The sequence below is a fragment of the Tachysurus fulvidraco genome, chromosome 20, assembly GCF_022655615.1.
Source record: "Tachysurus fulvidraco isolate hzauxx_2018 chromosome 20, HZAU_PFXX_2.0, whole genome shotgun sequence".
Taxonomy (NCBI): Eukaryota; Metazoa; Chordata; class Actinopteri; order Siluriformes; family Bagridae; genus Tachysurus; species Tachysurus fulvidraco.
In genome coordinates this window covers 11,753,059-11,769,669 of record NC_062537.1, presented here as the reverse complement: position 1 = coordinate 11,769,669, position 16,611 = coordinate 11,753,059, and the positions used below count along the sequence as shown (strand labels likewise).

The window sequence follows — 16,611 nt, the reverse complement described above, 5'->3', positions numbered from 1 at the left end:
TGACTGATTCGGGGGATACAGAAGGTGAGAATTGGGCATTTCAAACCTACAGTAGAACTCATTCAGGTCGTCTGCCAGTTGTTGATTCACCACAGTGCTGGGGGATGGTGTCGTGTAGTTGGTGATGGCTTTCAGACCTTTCCACACTGAAGCCATGACACCCATTCTTAATCCGTTGGATTTAATATGGCATTGGCCCACCCTTTGCAGCTACAACAGCTACAACTCTTCTGGGAAGGCTTTCCACAAGGTTTAGGAGTGTGTTTATGGGAATTTTTTACCATTTCCTCCAGAAGCGCATTTGTGAGGTCAAGTGCTAATGTTGGAGGAAAAGACCTGGCCACAGTCTTCGACAGATCTAATGCATCCCAATGGTGTTCTCTCAAGCTGAGGTGCAGGCCAGACAAGTTCCTCCACAACAAACTCTCTGCTCATCCATGTCTTTATTGACATTGCTTTGTTCACTGGTGTGCAGTCATGTTTGAACAGAAAAGCGCCATCCTCAAACTGTTCCCACAAATTTGGGGGAGCATTAAGAGTTCCTTTCTTAAGCTAATCTGAGGGTCACACGAAGTTTAATGGTCTGTACCTATTGACTCCGCAGAAAGTTGGCATCTTCTGCGCACTGTGCACCTCAGCATGCGCTGACCCCGCTCTATGATTTTACGTGGCCTACCATTTTGTGTTGAGTTGCTGTTGTTCCCAATTGCTTCCACTTTGTTATAATACTGCTAACAGTTAAACATGTAATATTTAGTAGTGAGGAAATTTCACGAATGGACTTACTGCTCAGGTGGCAACCTACCACGGTACCTTGCTGTGATTCACTGAGCTCCTGAGAGCGACCCATTCTTAAACAAATGTTTGTAGAAGCAGTCTGCATGCCTAGGTGCTTGGTTTTACATACCTGTGGCCATGGAAGTGATTCAAACACCTGAACTGAATGATTTGGAGGGGGTGTCCCAAAACCTTTGGCAACCTGATGTAACTAGCTAAATCAAAATACACTTTTACACTACATTTTAAGATACTATAAATACATTTCAGTAAAAAACTAAAATCTGAGCTTGGCTCTTCTTAAAAAGTAAAGCCTCTCTTCACTTTTGGGAATAAGCAGTCTTTAAAACTGCAGTATTGAAATATGGTCGATATACTGTACGAGCAAAAAGAAAATTTATATTTCAGCCCATTTAGAAAACTAAATATAGTGTACAATTTCACAAAGTTAAGGGTTAACAGAGGCCACTGCACATATAACTCCAGGGCTTAAAGAGAGAACTGATGGAGTGTGTTGTGTTACCTTTTCACATTGAGAGTAGATGTGAGTAGTTGGTTTTTAACCCACACTGCCGCACTGTGGAGGATGGTACCCTTTGTTACACCTGCCCCCAGGTGCGTGACCAATGACTGAACCCCAGCTGTGTATGCATGTTTCAGCTTCTCCCGCAGAGGGTCTGACACACAAACACACAAACGGCATTTTTAGAATTTACACTGATATCAAAGTCAAACAATATGAGCACGTTAAGCAGTACTGGCCTATGAAATAAGTATAAACATACACTGAGGAACTGGTCTTTGTTGTTTTTTTCTTCTCTATTAAAGCTAAATGTATTTTTGGTGGATGAGAGACTAAAAGTAATCATACCGTCAAAACAGAATTTACACACAGATGTATGTTTTATATGCTTCGAACAAATAGGCTACATGGATAATAGCAAGCAAAATTTTCACAATGTAGTAAAGACAGAGCAGGAATATAGATAAGATCAATTTTACTTTAAAATACAAGCAAGCAAAAATCCCAAAGAAGTCTATTTCAGTTCCAGGTTACAACACTACAAAACATTGAAAAGAAAAAAAATATGTGTTTTACTGTAATACAGCACATCTAATCACAATTTATTTTTTATTTTTTGGTTTGCATTGTTTTTATCTTCCATCGTCATATTTCAAAGCATTACATGCAGCAAATAGGCCCAAACTATATCTGCATTTAGCAGTTAAAATAAACTAGGAGTAAGAGTTACCTGAAAGGTGCGTTAGCATCTGATCCTGAGCACAAAGCTGGAAAATAGTGAGCAGCAGCTCCACAGCAGCAGCCAGCAGTAAACAGCCCTTTAATGATGAGAAGAAGTTAAATGCTACGTCAGATATAAAGGAGACCAGGGGTTCCATGTTGCCAGCATCAGACATGCCCTTCGCCTCGGACAGTGTAGCACGAAGCCGCTCAATGATCTTTTCTACGTACATCTTTCCTATCAGGGGTTCTGGAGTAGAGAAAACAGGACAATAAGTTAAACTACGAGTTACAAGACCTATATAATAGTTACTGTAGTTATGCACAGAAATGTCAAGTTAGAAAACATTATTAGTACATCAACATGCAAATGAGGTCCCAGATAAAGAGATATAGAGTAAAACACTAGTTACATACAAGCATAATGATAACTCGGTGTACATTTTTGTCTTTTACCATCATCATGCTGTTGGGATAGTGCCAGACTAATGAGCCGCCAGCTGTGGTTGTCTTGATCCAAGGTAAATGACGCAGAGGGAGAACCTTTCAGCCCCAAAGCACACAGCTCACTAGCCAGTCTAACTACACGCTCACCTAAAACAGACCCTCTTAACCATCCTACACATACCTCCAAACACCCAGCATCAGCACATGCCTGACACACACACACACACACACACACACACACACACACACACACACACACACACACACACACACACACACACAATAAAATCAGTCATCATCAGTCAAATCAATGGTAAAAATGTGAAACAGCAATAGATGCATATAATGTGATATGATATATTCTACAACTATGACATAACCTAATATATCCAACCCTACACTCTATTACTCTGTCTCAACATACCTTTTCAATTATCTGCAGAATAACACCCCATTTTAAGTCCACCTACACAGAGAAAAAATAAAAACACATGAGCAAAGTGCCTTTCGGAGCAGATTCACTAGAAATTAGCGCATAAGGCCAAAAGTATGTGGACACCAGACCACGAAAGCCGACCGTTCTGTACTCCCATTCTTAATCTAGGAAGGCTTTCTAGTGAAATTTGGACTGTGACTGTGGTGATTTTCCCCAAGTAAGCCACAAAAGCATACAAAGACCAGCTATACAATTGTCTGAAGAAAACAAACATGGGTGTAATGGTCGGGTGTCCACATGGTGTAATTAGGTGGACTCACGGTGATGTGGTTGAGTACAAGAGTCTGCTCTGCGTTTGAGCCGCAGCATTGCAAAGAACTGAACAACATGTCCACAAGGAAGTCTGTGTCTTTCCTTTCATCCTGCGCGAGCCAAACCATCACCCTCTGCAGGAGGAACTGGATGCCTGGATTTTCTGTCAACTCAGTCCCCAATTCCACCTCTGTCTTCCCATCGTCTGGTATGAGCAGCCCTTGGAACACTTCGGCCTTTGGGAAAGCCTGCAGCAATAGAGCCAGGAAGCGCAGGTGCCTTTCTGAGTCACGCTCACTCACATACACCATGTTCAGTTCAGCCAGCTGGCAGACCAGCTCCAACAGGTGGCTGCTCCTCAGGGGAGAATTCTGCTGCTTCTCCTGCCTCTTTAAGGTCTCCATGTCTGGAGTTTGACTCAGGTTTTCCTCTGCGTGCACTTTCACCTCTTCCTCAGAGAAGCATACCTTAACAGATTTATTTCTCTTCCCTTGTTTTGTGCAATTGCGGTCTGGATTTTGCATGATCTGCAATAGTGAAGCAATGCCTTGCAACACCACCTGCTCAACCTGCTGCTCCTCACGATCCACATAGTGTACACAGATGCAGCCTAAACCCTCCCAGAAATCTGACAGAAGTCTGAGGAAAGTGGTGGCCTCGTTTCCCACTGCACGCTTCTCCCATGAGACTAGCATCTCTGTGATCTCGGGGAACAGAGGCCCGCTTTGCAATGCTTGGCTTCCAAGGGCTTTGTCTACCAAAGGGATGAGCTACAAAATGAGAGGTGAAAGAAAAAAAGAAAAAAAACAGAGGTGAGAAAGAGAAGCAACCAAAGCTGTTATGGTTTATGAAACGATAATGGAGACACTGTTTATCTGTGTAAATTACAAAAAGGCAAGAAATTAAACAGTAATTAATTAATTTATATACAATTATATTATATTCAATTAATATACAAAGACACTAAAAGCCTATTTCATGAAAAAAAAAATTCAGCAACTGTATGTATGGAGTAAAAAAAGCTAGCTACGTAATTTTGCTAAAACATCTCACCTTCTAAAAGTTTACAAGTTTTAATTCAAATGCTCAAGCGACAGACGAATGCTAACGCTATAGTAACTTTTGTTTTAGTCTTTTTTAACTTATATACCAAACACTAATTATTATGATTTTTTCTTTACCCCCTACTAAAATTTTTTTTATATACAAAAATAACTTTACATAATCTATATTCTAGGCTTGTCATTGGAAGCTTCATAGGTAATCAGACTCGAAACCTTTGCACAGTGCAACTTAAAACAGAAGTCTAAGTAATATCAAGCAAAGATTCAGCTGAATGTAAGGTCTGGGAAAAGAAAATCCTCTGTGATCAGCTCTAAAGCCACTCACTTGCTCTGAGAGGAGCATGTTCTGTATGGCTCGCTGCTCCGGTTCCTCTCCCACGTTCTGTAGCAGAAGAAAACGAAGGGACTCCATGGTAGCAAGGACGATGGCTGCTCTTTCTGAAGGGCTGACTAATGCACGCTCACTGGAAAGACTAGAGCAAACATCAAACAATGAGCAAGGACAGGTAACGTATTAGGGCTTTTAACTGTTACACCACGATTATACCAACTGTTTTATTTATGTAATCACTGAATGACAAATCTTTATCCATTTATATCTACGTTTAATGTTGTGCAATGTTTAGGTCCTGTTATCTCTCGTGGTACAGCAGCTATACACATCAATTCCCTCAATTTATCTTAGAGGTAATAAGATAAAGATATGTACATTGTTGCCATGAAACCTCAAAGTTCTCTTTTATGTTAACTGCATGCTTTTCAAAAATCTGTATATCTTTGCATGAGTTGTTACATTATTATTACTAAAAATGTGACTCGATTAGAACACATAATTCCTGAACTTTCAGCAGAAAAAAAAAAATGCTTGAACTTCAAATTTCTACTCAGAAACTTGGTGGTCCCTAACCCGAGGTCCATCAAATTTACTAAGGGCCTTTTTACACCTGGTCACTTCATGTGTTTTCTCTGATCCGATAGCGATCTGATTTGTTAAAACTGTTCCATTTACATTAGGCCACATAAATGTCTTGTCACATTCGTCTTGGCGAATCGGATATCAATCTGATCTTTCTACTCCCTCCCAATATGCAAATATATTTTACCTCATTTCCGGGGTAACTGAAATGGAACACACCTTGGTGTATGCGGTTGCTACAAAAAACAGCATTTACTGTGTGCTGCATTTTCGCTGGCAGCAGCAGTGCATTTTAAGACCCAACAAGACACCTGGGTGAAAGATCAGAGCCAGCGCTGGTGGGAAAACATGTTTGTTTCTGGCGCGATGCACGACTCGCGAGTCACCTGCGAGTGACGTACCTCCGTTTGGGAGGAGTATAGCGCTGACGGATGTGGCTTGAACAACCACATGCATTTACACCTGTCCAGTTTCATCTGAAATGCGTCCCAGACCACCTCCTGAAGTGGTTTGAGTGATCGGATTTATATCCGTCTCGAAACCATTTCGGAGGGAGTTAGGCCTGGTCTTTTTACGATCAGATCGGATCACAGAAAACGCATGAAGTGACCAGGTGTAAAAAACCCCTAAGTGATGTCGTTCCAGCGTCGGCAATAAAAAAAAAGTCGCAATGAATAAATGAGCTGGATTTGCTGTTGTATCTAATTATAAAATTATAACTATACAGATTGTTGTTTGGGGAAGAAAAATATATTTCACTCAATTGTCATTGTCGTTCAAACTCAATTATCGAATTATCAGTTTGACCCACTTCCAAGGTTCAAATGTAGCACTAGAGCATTAATATAATTTAATCTAAAAATATCTGTCTTACAGACATCACAACATTTTGCTATAGAAAATCAATCAACACCTTTTGGCCAATCAGATTTGAGAACTTCTACAGCACTGTAGAATTTCGACAGGTCTAAATAATTATAGATCCAAAAAAAGGTATAATAAGCAAATAAGTGATTTACATAATAAAGTGATAGAGGTGTCTTACCCTTTAATAATGGAAGAGAGGAACGTGCTACAGAAATCTAGTTTAGGCTCAGTGACGTCTCCTGGCAGTTTGCTGATAAATGGAAGCATGTTGGGGTGGAGGGAGGTTGCCAGACCACGTCCTCCTTCTCTCAACAGAGCCCAAAGCTTGGGCAGAACAGCTTTCTGAGCGTTTACATGAGACCAACAATCCTGCAGAACATCGAGGATCCGATGAGGAACAATCCAACACTTTCATTTAAAATGTCCACATTAAAATCCATAGATAATGTTCTGAAGCCCCAAAGTAAACTATACAATCTTGAGACTGAATTATAAATTAGGGATTTTTTTTTTAGTAATTCATTTAGTACTTATATAGTTTATAATCCTATTACACAGATGTCCGTGTCTGGTTCCCCTTAAGGGTTCTTTCTTATTTTTACAGCCATTCTCACCCATAGTTAGGGATCTATATTTCATTTCTCATCCCAAAATTTTCCTGCTTCAAACACAGTGACTGTAACTAAAACAGTATTGTCACTCACATCAAGACTGCATTAAAAGGTTCTGACCTGTATACTTGAGATAACGTGCAGAACGGCTTCCCACAGTGGCGGCAACACGACAGGATCCGAGTCGTTGATACTTAGGAGTACAGCAGAAGAAGCTCGAGCTGCTTCGGTCTGAGTAAGTTCAGGCACAAGTTCACACAACGCAGCTACCGCTTTAAAAAACGCCCCTCTGACCTGGAGGAGAAAACAAAACTTCCAGTTTGTCATCATTCATCATTAGTCACTTTTATTTGTGTTTAAGAATTACATTATAAGCTTAATAATCAGAAAACAAGATTATGAAAAAGTAATAAATTATTTTCCTGATGAAAAAAGAAAGTCTAATAATGCTCAAGAGCATGTTTTTTTTTTTTTTCATCTTATCCAGCTCACCTGTGGGGTGTTATGTTTGCTATACTTCCAGAATTTGGCTTGTGAGATTATGTGAACGAGCCGCTGGCTGAGAGCCTCCCGGTCGGACATGGATAAGGAGTTGAGCAGTTTCTTGAGAGCCAGCAGCGAGCTGGTCAGCACACGCACATATTTTGCCTGTCGCTCCTCCTCTGGTACAATCCTGCACACGTACATCACATACAGTTCAACTTCCATAAGGAACTCCAAATTATGAGAATAAAAAAGCAGTAATAATTACTTAAATAATGCATTTTAAGACAACTGAACAAGCATCAGACAATATGCCAGATTTGTAGTTTGTATTTGTAGTTATATTTTAATGTTATGAAATTTTTAGGTCCTGTTATCTCTTATGTTATAGCAGCTATACTGTAAATGGCAATGACCTCAGTTTATCTCTGAGGTAATAAGATAAAAAAAAAGTTCCTTGTTGCCATAAAACCTCAAAGTTCTCCCTTATCTTAACTGCATGATTCTACACGTACTGTGGATCGCTTAGAGTGTCGGCTGTTTCCTTGAGCAGGTTGTCTTGGAGCACCTACAGGAACCAAAGTAGAAAAGCATTGCTTAAGATTAGGCCATTCCCATGGTCAATGAAATTTTCTACAGCTTAATAACAAGACACATTTGTGAGTCATGTTAATTAGACTTACGGTTAATACTTCATCTTTGCAGTAGCTGAGAGCCTCAGACTGTTTGTTAAGCGGGAAAGCAGCCTGGAAGGCGACATTAGCAGCAGAGGCAGCAGGAGAATGGGTGTCGCACCGTGCTATGAGCCAGTGGCCCATTATGCCTTTCAGGTATGGGGCGAGGTTACGCTTGACTTTCAGAATCAGCTGTTCAAATGCTTGCTGTGTGGCTTCTCGAAGTCGTCTATCATGATCCTAACACAATACCAGTGTTATAACTATGCAGTAATTAGTATCATACACATATATATCCACTTTATTAAGAACACCATGTTTATTTATGCACATATCCAATAAGCCATGTAGCAGAAAGTCGATGCATAAAATCAGACAGATACATGTCAAGACTTAAACATCTAACATCTGAAAACAGGACGATTGTGATTTTCATGGCATCTAAAGAATCTAACAGAATAGCTGGTGAAAACTAAATCAATGTCCATTCAGTTCTACTGGCAGAAATGTTTTGTTGATGAAACAGTTCGGAAAAGAACGATCAGACTGATTCAAGTTTAAATAACCATTCTTTACAGCCGTAAACTGAAAAGTTCAAGAATGTAAAAATGTTGTGTGATCTTTTTCCAATCAACAAACGCACATTCTGTCATTCTGGTGGTCGATGTGAACAGGTCAGCATTAGCAGATGTTCAGGTGTTCTGAATAAAGTTGCCAGTAGGTGTATCAACAATAAATTATGGGAGGCTTAGAGGAGGTTAACACAATTAAATAACTAACTCTAAATAATGAAGTCTTACCATTGATATTTTGCAATATATACGCGGCCAGTATGGAAGAACCCCTTTGACTACGTCTGAGTCACGCTCTTGGCACATAGCTCCAAATTCTTGTACAGCCTGCAAGCACAAGGAGTTACATAAGAAATTAACTGCGTAAATCATCTACACAGGTTTCCATCCAGATGAACTGGGATTCTTGACCTTACCCAGTTACTACAGACAATTCACACAAAGCTCACGTTCACCTTCAGTTTTGTGACTGTATCTTTCTTGGACAATTTCCTCAAAACCAGACGAAAATCAGCATCCACCAGGTTGTCTATTTCCTCGGCACCGTGGACCGCAGGAACATATCCAGGTTCTTTTGAGGTCGAAACCCCAAATCCAACAAACCCAGGCACCAGTCCATTTCCCCGAGCTAACAGTTCAGCAGCTCTGCCACTGCTAGAAGGCTGAAATTAGGAAGAAATTGAGATATAAATACTGTATGGCTGTGATATGTTTGGTCACTGAGGTAAAGCATTATTATTATTATTATTATTATTATTATTATTACTAATATCATTATAATTCACTAATATAACACCAGTGTTTATCCACCACAACATGTATACAACTGTTCCCTAGAGCTTCCACGAAAAAAATTCGTTTTGTTCAGTGAGGCTTTATGAACATTTTGTATAAGTTTCATACGACAGCCATTTTTTTTGTAGTTGTGTTAATAAAACCTGTCTGCTCCATGTGCTAAGGAGCTGGTTGTGTATTTGTGTTGTTTTTTAAAAGCTAAAAGTTTTTAACACTACGTGAGATTATATACCATCACGCCTTGTTGTTGTTGTTGTTTATTAACATACTATGTTTAGTGTAGTATATTTATACCAAAATAAAACACCACACCCGGAACCTGATAGTAAACACAACTGGAAGTAGCACAACTTTAGCATCATGACACGTTCACCAGCCTGATAACCAACAAACCTCACAACAACGTCATTTGCCTTACCCGAACATTTCCTTTCGTCCTTTGTTTATTTTTCCCACCCATTTTGTGTGACTTTAACTTGACGTTGACTCCGATTTTTCAGCTAAAACTGCTATTACAGCTAGCTCTATTTCGATGTAAGAGTGTCGCGTTCGTGACGTGTCCGTGACGTTTACGTCACAGTTGTGCGCCGGCTGACGATATATTTATATACACGTGTGAAAGGTAAATTCTTCGCCATAACGTGATCGTTTGTTTTATTTCAAGTTTAAACCGTGTTTTCTTGAGTACGTTAGTGCAGTATGTTTTGTTATCTGAGTGATGTTGGTTTTAGCTTTAAGATCTATAAAAAAAAACAAATAAGCCTTGTAACAAGCTGGCAACATTCTGTGTATAAGAGTTTGTCATGTTTAGAATGTTTATCAAGCTTGATCTAGGAATTGGCGATGCATTATGTCATGTTTAAGCGTAGTTAGAGCATCATTAATATATCTATAAAAAAAATCTAAGAGGAAAGATAACTATGATATACTCCAAGATGAGAGCATTCTAACAAATTAACTGTTAACTGTAAGCCTGTCATGTTTTACCTAGTTTATGTTTATAGTGTATGTATTCTGTTTATTGCTTATAACATGTTATGACGGTGAAATATTATTTAATCAAAGTCATTATACATTTGTAAGGTGTAGATTGTTGTTTTATCATTATCATAATCGTTATTAACATATTTCACCAAATTATATGGCCACATTTGCAGTTCTTAAAAATTATAAACTGTTCCTTAAAAACTTGCCAGTCATGTTTATTTATTCATTATGAGAACCCATTTTTGTGCTAGAATTTTGCAGTATCCGTAAATGTCATCTCACACATCTCACCTATCTCGCTCATCTTTCCTGTTTTGACAGACAAAATGAGTGGGGACGTGGAGCGTATGTTAATCCAGTTTCAGGATGAAGGTGGAGAACCTCTCGGATCTCCGTTTGATGTCCCACTTAACATAACCCCAGATAAGCTGCAGCTGGTCTGTAATGCCTTGTTACAAAAGGTAACTGCAACATAGAGTTTATCATGCTTTGTTTTGTGCAAAATAATTGATATGTTGTGAGTAATTCAGTGGTAAATCTAAAGATACTTATTCTATGCATTTGTTTCTCATTTGTTCCTCTGTGAACTTGAGCTGTGATTATTCTACACATATTATTCTCTCTCTCTCTCTCTCTCTCTCTCTCTCTCTTCAGGAAGAGCCGGTGCCACTGCTGTTTTTTGTGCACGATGCTGAGGTGGTGTCATCCCTGGGGGCTTGTGTGCAGACTCTTGGTGTGGAAACGGAGCAGGTGTTGCCAGTAGTGTACCAACCACAAGCCGTGTTCCGCGTGAGAGCCGTGGCTCGCTGTACCAGTTCACTGGAGGGCCACACTGAGGCTGTCATCTCAGTGGCCTTCAGTCCTACTGGGAAGTGAGTGGAACAAGTGTCCATGAATAATCTTTATTTTTCAGTGTAAATTATGTCTAAAGAATCAGAATCATATGAAATTGAACTCGAAATAGAAATAGCCAGTATTAGGCTTTATTACTGACACTGTCTTTTATGAAACAATTTTGTCCTAAAGAATCCATTCTCTGTGTTTAATCTGTCTTTAGATACCTGGCTAGTGGTTCTGGAGATACGACCGTGAGATTTTGGGATCTGACCACGGAGACTCCTCATCACACTTCCAAAGGTCAGTGAAGATTTACTGCACTTCAGTACAACCGATTTCTGATTGTATTTTATATACCTTCTGAGGCTAACAAGCATCATTTATGTGTTTAAGGCCATAAACACTGGGTTCTGTCTATCGCCTGGTCTCCAGATGGCAAAAAGTTAGCGTCAGGGTGTAAAAACAGTCAGGTAAGTGTTCATACTGCTTCCAAAACAGCAGCTATGTCTTTCATATACCAACAGTGTCTGTAAATTTGTACACATTAGATTCTCCTGTGGGACCCGGTAACAGGACAGCAGATAGGAAAGACTCTGAATGGACACACTAAATGGATCACTTGGCTGTGTTGGGAGCCATTACACCTGTAAGTATGGTTCGAATTTCATGTTACTTGTGCCAGGAAATGCTGTTACTGTGGCTTTACTAAAATCATCTACAGAAAGTCTGCAGGAACATTCATTTTCAGTTTTACAATAAAGTCACAAAGCAGGGACGGATCGGGTCGCTCGTTATTCAGATCTGACACTCATATAATCGAAACTTCCCAAAATTGTGTACCTGAATCCAGGTCATTCAATTTTATTTGTATCGTACTTTTAACTATAGATATCATCACAAAGCAGCCTTAAAGTAATCCAGATGTTGAGTTAGATCATTAACGAGCAAAACGGACGCACCAGTCATGGTGAAACAACCTTTAACTTATTCTGACATAATGAGGAAAAGGTCTAGAGGGAAACTACATTGCATTACTCTCAATTCTTTAATTATACTTTAGAAATCATTACTCTTTTACAGCTATATACTAAAAAGAGTCAAAGACATCTATAGGGAATTCCATACTCGAAATAGTTAACTGAGGATGATCGTAAACTCCGGTAAGCAGAATCCTGGGTTATCTTGTTACGTGTACCTCACTGCTCATACTTTACCTGGGGTAAGTGACTGATCCTAGGTGTTCATAAACTGACGTTTCACACTGTAGATTCTTTAACAGAGGGTTAAACTGCTTATTTGCCTGTTTGTGGTGTCAAAAAAACAGGGTTGGACAAATACAGCATCGTGTTTTCACATCGGTGACTTTGCTCAATCTGACTTTAGCTGTGTCTCAAATGATCACACTCACAGTTTCCGACCTTGACTGTAAAAATAAAACCGTCTTCTCTTTACTCCAATTGGCGCATTTCCCTTTACACTACTGTTTACTCAGAGCCTGTGATTTAAGGTACATGCTGTACAATTTCTGATTGACTCTCTGTTTCTTTCTACCAAGCTTTTTACAAACGTCCCTCTAGAGTTCAGTGTGAAAAGCCTTTTGGAGTATCTCTGGATTTATTACAGCGCATCTGGATTTATTACAGCGCAATTATTATCACAGACCCAAAAACATAGATACAGCGTTGTAATTAAATACGGAAAGCTAAATCTTTGCAGAACTTGCAACGTAAGTGCTAACTCTCAGATCCTAATGCGTCTCTTAATGAGTGCGGTAGTAAAGACAGGCACACTTAAGGAGACAGCACTAAATCTTTTATCTGTATTATTAATGCACTATCATTAACTGTAAAACATGGTGTGTGCGTAGTTCTTAATTTGTGAGATACAGCTTTTGGTCTTTATTATTTTGGATCTAAATCATTAAAAAAAATTCCTCAATAAACATTTTAAAACACAACTATTTGTTAGATTATTTGTACTTTTTTCTTGATTTAGATGTTTAAATTGTAGAGTGTTTACGTAGAGTGTTTACTCAAATGTTAAAATATAGCGCGATCGAATTGGAGCCGAACTAGTACAGCTTTATTGTTTTGTTTTTCTCATCCCTCTGAGTATCCCAATTCAATCCCAATTTTTTTTAATATGTTTATGTACACATCTAACTGTGTTCGCCGGGTCACTGTGCCACAGGAACCCTGAATGCCGATACTTGGCTAGCTCTTCTAAAGATGGCTCGGTTCGGATATGGGACACGGTGCTTAGCCGCTGTGATAAGATCCTGACTGGCCACACGCAGTCAGTGACCTGTGTGAAATGGGGAGGCGACGGCCTTCTGTACACTTCATCCCAGGACAGGACTATTAAAGTCTGGAGGGCTAAAGATGTAAGAAGAAATGCTTTATTTTTTTCTATGAGCTTATTATTGCAGCAAGTCTCTATTGAGTTATGCCAAAAAAGTAGTAATATCATCTTTTTAGTGCTAACCTTATAATTGCTGGATTAAACAAAGATGTGTTTTTTGGTCTCTTCTTGCTCTAGGGGGTTCAGTGTCGAACACTGCAGGGTCATGCTCACTGGGTGAACACGCTGGCTCTCAGCACTGACTACGTCCTCCGTACAGGAGCCTTTGAACCAGCCACTGCTACCATTAACCCTCAGGACCTTACTGGGACATGTAAGATTAGCAATGCTTGTAATTAATATTTACAGATGAGTTGGATATATAGGGTATGATTATTTTATGATTCAGTCTGAGAATTACTGAACATTTATCATTTGAATGTCGCTAATTTTAGTGGTCTCGCTTAGACATCTCTATTATGTCGAGCAAGGAAACACCTTTAGTCTGTCTTCTATAAAAGGAAGTCAGTGAATTGTCATGGATGGGGGAGCACACACAATGCTACACTCGTACACAACAACTCAAACAAATGAAATCTTCAAAAATAGATATTTAAACAAATGATTTTGGCTGTGATTTTTATTCGGAGACCTGATTTACTGGTATTTACCGTGTTTTTTTTTTTTGGTTTTTTTGGCCATGTTGGCTTACTATATATATATATGATACTGTATGGTTGGTTAGGCTTTTCGTTAAAGACTATAATAATAATAAATAATACACCAGTCATGGAGTCTGATGTACTGTTGGATTAACGCTGGTTTGGTTGCATCCTGCAGTGGAAGAAATCAAAGAGAGAGCACTGCAGCGATATAACAAAGTCAGAGTAAGTGCAATATATATATAGTAATGAGACTAGTTCATACTGTAGGTCAGCAGTTTAATGCTTTATCAAGCTTTGTATCTGAATCAGGGTGAAGCTTCTGAGAGACTGGTGTCAGGTTCTGATGACTTCACACTCTTCCTGTGGAATCCAGCAGAGGAGAAGAAGCCTGTGGCTCGAATGACTGGACACCAGGCTCTGGTCAATGAAGTCCTCTTTTCCCCTGACACACGACTGCTTGCAAGCGCTTCTTTCGACAAGTCTATCAAGATCTGGGATGGCAGAACTGGCAAGTATGTAATTAAATCTGATATTTTATCCTTTTTTGGATCGTTGCACCTAGAAGAATGCTGGGAATACGCAAATTCACTGATGACACCGAAATTCATGATTTTAGGGAACTTTCAGGGGATTAAACAGTTTGGTTAAAGATGCTGCACTGTTTAAAAAGACGTAATTAAATATATTACACAAATTTTAAAACTTGAACAAGACATTGAACATGATAGACTTTATTTATTTATTTATTGTTATATAGTTAATGTGGACTGTTTTGAATGACCCTATTTGCACTTTTCTTGTCTAATTTGTGCCAACAGAAAAATTATTAACTGTACAGAAAGTGTATAATGTTAATATTTTCTGACTATAATATGTACAATCGTACTGACGTTTATTCTAGGAAAATACAGTAGATGGCACTCAAGTGACATGATGTTGGTCCTAATTTCAGCATCACCTCATTATTTGCTGAGAAATAACAAGAGAAGTCTCACCATTGCTTTTTGTTTTCTATGTATTCCATGAAATCGTTTGCTTATCTTAGAGAAGTAATATTGTATAGAAATAGAAACACATATAAAGATAAGTAGTAAAGTTAAAGAAATGATAGAGATGAATTAAACTGCTAAATCTTCAGACGTCAAGCACTTAGCACACGTTACAGCCGAGCTTCAGCAGGTATGTTAGCCAACCGTCTCTTTCTAGGTTACATATAGAAGCACTTACGGGTTCGTACATCCCATTTCATACACTCAGCTTCTCCACTTTTAGTGTCCTGGTGGTTCATAATACAAGAATGTCTCTCATACAGGCACATCCACTGTCCTACAGATCTTTCTAAGACTGTTCTCCCTCTTATTTCTAATTATCTTTCCTTGTTTTTATTTTGTAAAATCTTAAAGCAACCTTGAATGTGGAAGTACTACAAAATTCAAATAAAGAGGAAAAAGTTCAATATAAATGTTGCACTCTTTACTGATTTAGTGATTTCCCTTTTGCAGGTATTTAACGTCACTCCGGGGTCACGTGGCCGCTGTTTATCAGGTAGCGTGGTCAGCAGACAGCCGTCTGTTGGTGAGCGGGAGCAGCGACAGCACCCTGAAGGTGTGGGATGTGAAGACGGGCAAACTGAGTGTGGATCTGCCTGGACATGCTGACGAGGTGAGAGGACATCTTAGTTTTTTAGTCGTTTTTAATGTGTTTAATACATACAGAATGCTTCCCAAAGAGGATGACAAAAGTAGTAAAAGTTAATACTGTTATTTTTATTGATCTTTTTTAAGGCTACTTGATGTCGATGTTTGTTTCATTCAGGTGTTTGCTGTAGATTGGAGTCCTGATGGTCAGCGAGTGGCCAGTGGTGGGAAAGACAAATGTCTACGGATGTGAGTAATTCACTTATTTATTACTTTGCTATATTTAGCGTTTATACACACTCACAAATGCGTCATGACCTGACAATAAATGGCATGTCTGTGTTTTTTTCTTTACATAGATGGAGGAGGTAGATGATCCAGGTTCCGTCCCCCATGACTGTACATTTACCAGCCGATGAAACAGATGCCTCAGTGCACCTACTTTTATCATTCTGTTGGTCTATCCAACAGGACGACTGACAGCTGTCTCAGCTTGAGCCTTAACCAAATTAACCAGCCCCCCAGTGTGTACTCTGAATCAGACAAGAAGACATTTGCAGCACATACTGCTGTCATGTCCCTGAGAAACATAGAAGCATGAAGTTATGGTGTACTTGTGGCACAAGCAAATTTGCCACCATTGCCCAGCATTTGAACTCAACACATACACACTTCACACATACACACTTCTTTTAAAACCACTGAGGTTGGAATAGAGTTTTCCACTAAGAGCTTGTATTATTCAGAGACCATCCTATTAAAAAAATAGAATTTTTTTCTCTTGCCAAGCCATTTTTTGGAAGTAATTACTCTCTTTCAGACATGACCAGATACAATCACACAATCTATGCAGTAACTCTTATACTGTCAAAAAATGTAAATATACCAAAATGGGATTCTGTATCATTGTGACTTATTTGTTTCCAATAAAATGACTGCAAAACATCA

General features: G+C 39.1%; 2 protein-coding genes across 4 annotated transcripts in view; one reads left to right on the top strand and one right to left on the bottom strand.

Annotated features, from left to right (window-relative positions):
* Positions 1-9,754, bottom strand: part of ltn1 (listerin E3 ubiquitin protein ligase 1) — a 24,220-nt gene extending 14,466 nt beyond the window's left edge. The window contains exons 1-14 of the mRNA XM_027150261.2: positions 9,616-9,754; positions 8,858-9,064; positions 8,631-8,729; positions 7,840-8,070; positions 7,672-7,724; positions 7,166-7,346; positions 6,794-6,967; positions 6,241-6,431; positions 4,605-4,752; positions 3,224-3,985; positions 2,892-2,933; positions 2,477-2,675; positions 2,031-2,270; positions 1,301-1,454 (exon numbers count right to left, since the gene is read on the bottom strand). Coding sequence (XP_027006062.2) covers positions 1,301-1,454; positions 2,031-2,270; positions 2,477-2,675; positions 2,892-2,933; positions 3,224-3,985; positions 4,605-4,752; positions 6,241-6,431; positions 6,794-6,967; positions 7,166-7,346; positions 7,672-7,724; positions 7,840-8,070; positions 8,631-8,729; positions 8,858-9,064; positions 9,616-9,657 — 2,723 coding nt within the window. The 5' untranslated portion in view covers positions 9,658-9,754. The remainder of the gene's footprint in view (positions 1-1,300; positions 1,455-2,030; positions 2,271-2,476; positions 2,676-2,891; positions 2,934-3,223; positions 3,986-4,604; positions 4,753-6,240; positions 6,432-6,793; positions 6,968-7,165; positions 7,347-7,671; positions 7,725-7,839; positions 8,071-8,630; positions 8,730-8,857; positions 9,065-9,615) is intronic.
* Positions 9,681-16,611, top strand: nle1 (notchless homolog 1 (Drosophila)). Of its 3 annotated transcripts, none has more exons than XM_027150274.2 (13): positions 9,681-9,819; positions 10,506-10,645; positions 10,839-11,056; positions 11,242-11,321; positions 11,415-11,491; positions 11,570-11,667; positions 13,212-13,404; positions 13,560-13,695; positions 14,202-14,248; positions 14,336-14,538; positions 15,529-15,688; positions 15,842-15,912; positions 16,023-16,611. In XM_027150274.2, the coding sequence occupies exons 2-13, from the start codon at positions 10,511-10,513 to the stop codon at positions 16,033-16,035; spliced, it is 1,431 nt and encodes a 476-aa protein (XP_027006075.1). In that variant the 5' UTR covers positions 9,681-9,819; positions 10,506-10,510; the 3' UTR covers positions 16,036-16,611. The 3 variants fall into 3 exon arrangements, with proteins under 3 accessions (XP_027006075.1, XP_047660542.1, XP_047660543.1); XM_047804586.1 differs by having other exon boundaries at positions 9,813-9,881; XM_047804587.1 differs by lacking the exon at positions 9,681-9,819 and adding an exon at positions 10,009-10,164.